At 34.7% G+C, this 4,187-nt stretch overlaps 1 protein-coding gene across 1 annotated transcript; it reads right to left on the reverse strand.

Moving 5' to 3' along the window:
• Positions 1-1,195: 1,195 nt before the first annotated feature.
• LOC124837195 (thaumatin-like protein 1b) lies at positions 1,196-2,910 on the reverse strand. The gene is made up of 3 exons (XM_047312492.1): positions 2,823-2,910; positions 1,765-2,455; positions 1,196-1,475 (listed from the first exon to the last, which is right to left on the reverse strand). The coding sequence occupies exons 1-3, from the start codon at positions 2,884-2,886 to the stop codon at positions 1,343-1,345; spliced, it is 888 nt and encodes a 295-aa protein (XP_047168448.1). The 5' UTR covers positions 2,887-2,910; the 3' UTR covers positions 1,196-1,342.
• Positions 2,911-4,187: the final 1,277 nt, after the last annotated feature.

Here is a 4,187-nt window from a genome sequence, read left to right on the forward strand (position 1 = left end):
CTTATATGTTTATGAGTATAATTAGATTTTTCACAGGTTTCTTTAGTATTGTGTTTTCTTGCAGTTCTTTGTTCACTTGTATTTAATAATAAATTATTATTTTTCTAAGTTTATTTAATGGTTACAATTGTAATAGATCTTTGAAATATAAATTAAAAAATTACAAATCACATTCTAAATATTTTTTCTGTGGAATTGACTAAACCTAAGAAAACTCATATTCTTGTACAAGATAGTCCACTTGGACCTGTGATAGGCCGAACCTCATTCTTGAAGCCCACAACACAGAAAACATGAACTTTTGAGAAGTAGATTGATCAGCCTTGCATGGTCCAAGAATTGGGGTTTCTTCTGCATTTTTTCCCCTCTTTTCGCTTTTTTTATTTTTTATATCCTGAAAATTAGATTTTATAATTTGGAAATTAGAAAAAAAAAATTGAAGTGCAAAAGTAAAAAGTGAAAAACTGAAAAAGAGAGAGTACAAAAAAAATCTATTGGATTAAAACAAAAAAGAAACAAAGGAAAAGAGATGTACAAAAAGCAAAACAAGGAAGAGTAGGTGAACTTGTGACAACAGGTATATTAATCAATCTTTCTCTACTTAACCAATCTCGTTTGTCATGTAATGAATTAATTTCACATAATATTTGCCAATAATATAAATTATATTAATCAATAAGAGAATTATAAATGCGTTTATTAACATTCCTCTCTTTGGGATAAAGCAATTAATATTTAAAACAGAATTAAACCTAGGCACTTGCTGGAAAATAACTTTTTGATTAATAAAATGTTTTCTTATACACGAAAATTTACTTGTATTTTATTGAAATTAAAACTTACACACACAAAAGACATTATTTATTATTTAAAAAATAAAACATGTTGAAAGTCGAGTGTTAAGACCAATTCATAATTTATAAGTTGATGCAAAACTCACCTTACAAACCGGTTTTGTAGGGTTGAGTTAAGCTTAAAAACCTACTTTCTAATATGGTATTAGGGTCATGGTTAGAGCCTATTCTAACGAGTTTTAAGTGGACATTCAACTTTATGAACTCGATATGGATAGGTCATAAGTGGTTCAGTAGTCAAAATGAATTCTTCTTTGACACAACACATTTTCAAATGCTAAATAATTAAGCTAAATTTATAATTAGACACATTTGAGTTTGATAAAGTTGTTGGATGCATTTTGGCAATTGATGGAAGACAATATTGCCGTCCGAAATTATGAAAAGCATGATGCAATGCACCACAATATCTCACTTGAATACTGTAAACTGTACAATTGCATACAGAGGGAGGTAGTCTCTAAGTGAAACTGCTTCCATCACCTAACTCAGTTCCCACATATTGTTAATAAAACAGTCGCAAGACCTAATATCATTAGCTTCGGTGACTTCTCACCATAACCATGCCCAACTGAGATATCTACTGCAACTGGGAATTTTCCATTTCCTGATTTTATCGACCTGCATTATAACATAAACATTTATTTATTCTTTACATAGCAACACACATACAAACACAATTACAACATTCTGCATAATACTTTCAACACACCTATTGCCTTTGCAGGTTACACACAACTCTACCTTTTTCTCACAAACAAACCCTATAGAAAATTATTAATATTTCTAATCAACTTTCATCCTACATTAAATCTTTAAGAAAATTATTCATATTTTTTAAGCATTAAATATATCATTTTCAAAACAAGAACCATTATTAATATGGAAAAAAATAATTAATTTATTATACCTTTTGGTGGAGGAGGGACAGAAAGTGATGAGATAATTCGCCGAGGCACAAGTGAAGGTGCTGGTGGCATCATCGTATGCGAAGCTATAGGCGCGTGGGCACGCGCTCTTGAACAACTCCGAGTAAGAGCTCGCCTTGCATGTCTCAGGCGTCGCATAGGGCCCACTACAACAATACCGCGGATCCCCAAAGGCTTCGCACGCGCTCTTGCACGCCACGCTCTCCCCACTCGCTGCCGCCTTCACCTTCAGCTCCGCCGGACACCCTCCGTTCAAGTCCGCCGCGCATCCCGTCGCGGTGCAGTTTCCCCCGCCGCCTTGTGGCTCAACCAGCATTGGGAGGTTGTAGCCGTCCACCACGCTGACGTCGTAGAAATCCAGTCCACCGCCGCCGTTCAAGGTGAACTCCGCCAGTGTGACAGGCGGGGTGGCGCCTCCACCGCTGCATTCCACGGCGGAGGAGCCGCAGTCTCCGGTGACGCAGGAGAATTTTCCAGCGGAGTCCGTGGAGCACAGGGTTCGGCCCCATAGGCGGCCGGACCAGGTGGTGGGGACGACGAAGGCGTGGGACTGGGCGGGTTGCAGGGCAAAGCCGGTGGTAGCGAGTTGCGCCGTTCCGGCGCCGGACAAAATCCCTGGCCAAACCGGGAAGCTACACTTGTTTACTATCGTAAATGTCGCTGAATTTGACCCTGGATAAGTTTAGAAAAAATGGTTAGTAAGAGTAAGTTCTATTATTTTTTTTATGAAGAAAATAATATTTCCCTTGGTATATTATTAAGAATATTTTATATTCTTAAAATTTTGATGGAATATTTTCTCCAAATATGTACATAATATACTAAGCTTTTAAAAAATAGTCCAAAACTTCAATTTATTCTTAACATTATATGGCTTTGTTTGTCCACCAATGAATTATAATTGAACGAAGGATGAGAAAACAATAGTAAAGAAAAAGTATAAACAGAAGAAAGAAAATAAAATGAATGTGATGAGAATGCAGAAAGTGAAAAATAAGAATTAGATGTAGGTGTTTATGGAGATATATATGATTATAACCTTTAAGAAAGTGAGAGAAAAAGAGGATGATGAGAGTGACAGGCAACCGAGTTGAAGCAGTCATGGATGAAAATGTTGAAGGTGTAGGAAACAGGGTTTAGTGGAGGAGGCTGGCTGAGTAGTGAAGTCAATATATATACAGATTCTGTTTCTGGTGTGGCTGCCATGTGCATGGCTGCTCTCAGGTCCCACTTTAGCAGCTACTTACCACATGCATGCACAACACAACACAACCCAACCCTTAACACTATCAGTCCTCAAAGTGTGTTTCTTTGGTTAGCATTTTTGAATTATTATCATAAGCTCCAGATCCAACGAACCTGTTATAAAATAATCACAGACTCAGCTTTTCTAATAAATGTTTATCAGTGGTGTATGCTGACGGATACATGAGATGATGAAGCATGCGCAGGATATGTGACATAAGAATTTGCTAAGTTTTTAAGGCAAAGGAACAAAGATTGAGGTTCAGGTGTTTCAGTTTTTATGTTAATTATTATGTCTGATTTTCTGTCTCCTAAGTTATTGCATTATCCTCTTTCATCACATGCTCCTACTAGGAATACCATAAACCCATACTCTATACAACGCACTTTCCACTGATTCACCCCAGAACGGAATAATTGCTTTTAAAGTTTCTCGTTAAAGAAATCAGATTTTGTGTGTATTCTAAAAGCAGCTTATTATACTACTACATATTAAATAGCACAAAAATATATTCTTCAGATCATCTTATAGATATACTAACAACACAATCTTGTAATGGTTATTTACATTTTCATAACATATCTAATTTTGTAAATACAAGGGGCAACCCGAGTCAATGACAAATCAAGATGATAAACTTAGATGTTTTATGTGATTAGGTTATATGTTAATAATGTAAGTAGTTTTTTTATTTTTTATTTATTACAGAAAACTACTTTAAAATATTAAGATTTATGATTTTCACCTATTAAAACATACAAAATATAATAGGATACTAACATTGACATGAGAGATCTAATAAGAATGTGTTTTTCAAGTTTTGTTCTTCAACATGGTGGTTGCATATCATTCGGTTAATGTGTTCACTTTTATGTATTAGTGTATCATCTCTTTCTCCTTATGAATTTAGAATAAGAAGTCCATAATAACTTCAAACATAATATCATTTCAATAATAATAACAATAACATGTGTTTTCTTCATCAAAATTTGCATGCATAGAAAATACAAATTTCATAAACTTATACATCAAAGAGCCTAGAGTGTCACATAAGCATTAATAACATTAACATTTAACATTCGATATTTAACAATCATTAGTAGACATAATATCTATATTCGTTACCTAGCCACTAAAAAGTTTTGACACTAACCCTTT

This window comes from Vigna umbellata, chromosome 1 (assembly GCF_029865625.1).
Source record: "Vigna umbellata cultivar VRB3 chromosome 1, Vumbellata_1.0, whole genome shotgun sequence".
Lineage (NCBI taxonomy): Eukaryota > Viridiplantae > Streptophyta > Magnoliopsida > Fabales > Fabaceae > Vigna > Vigna umbellata.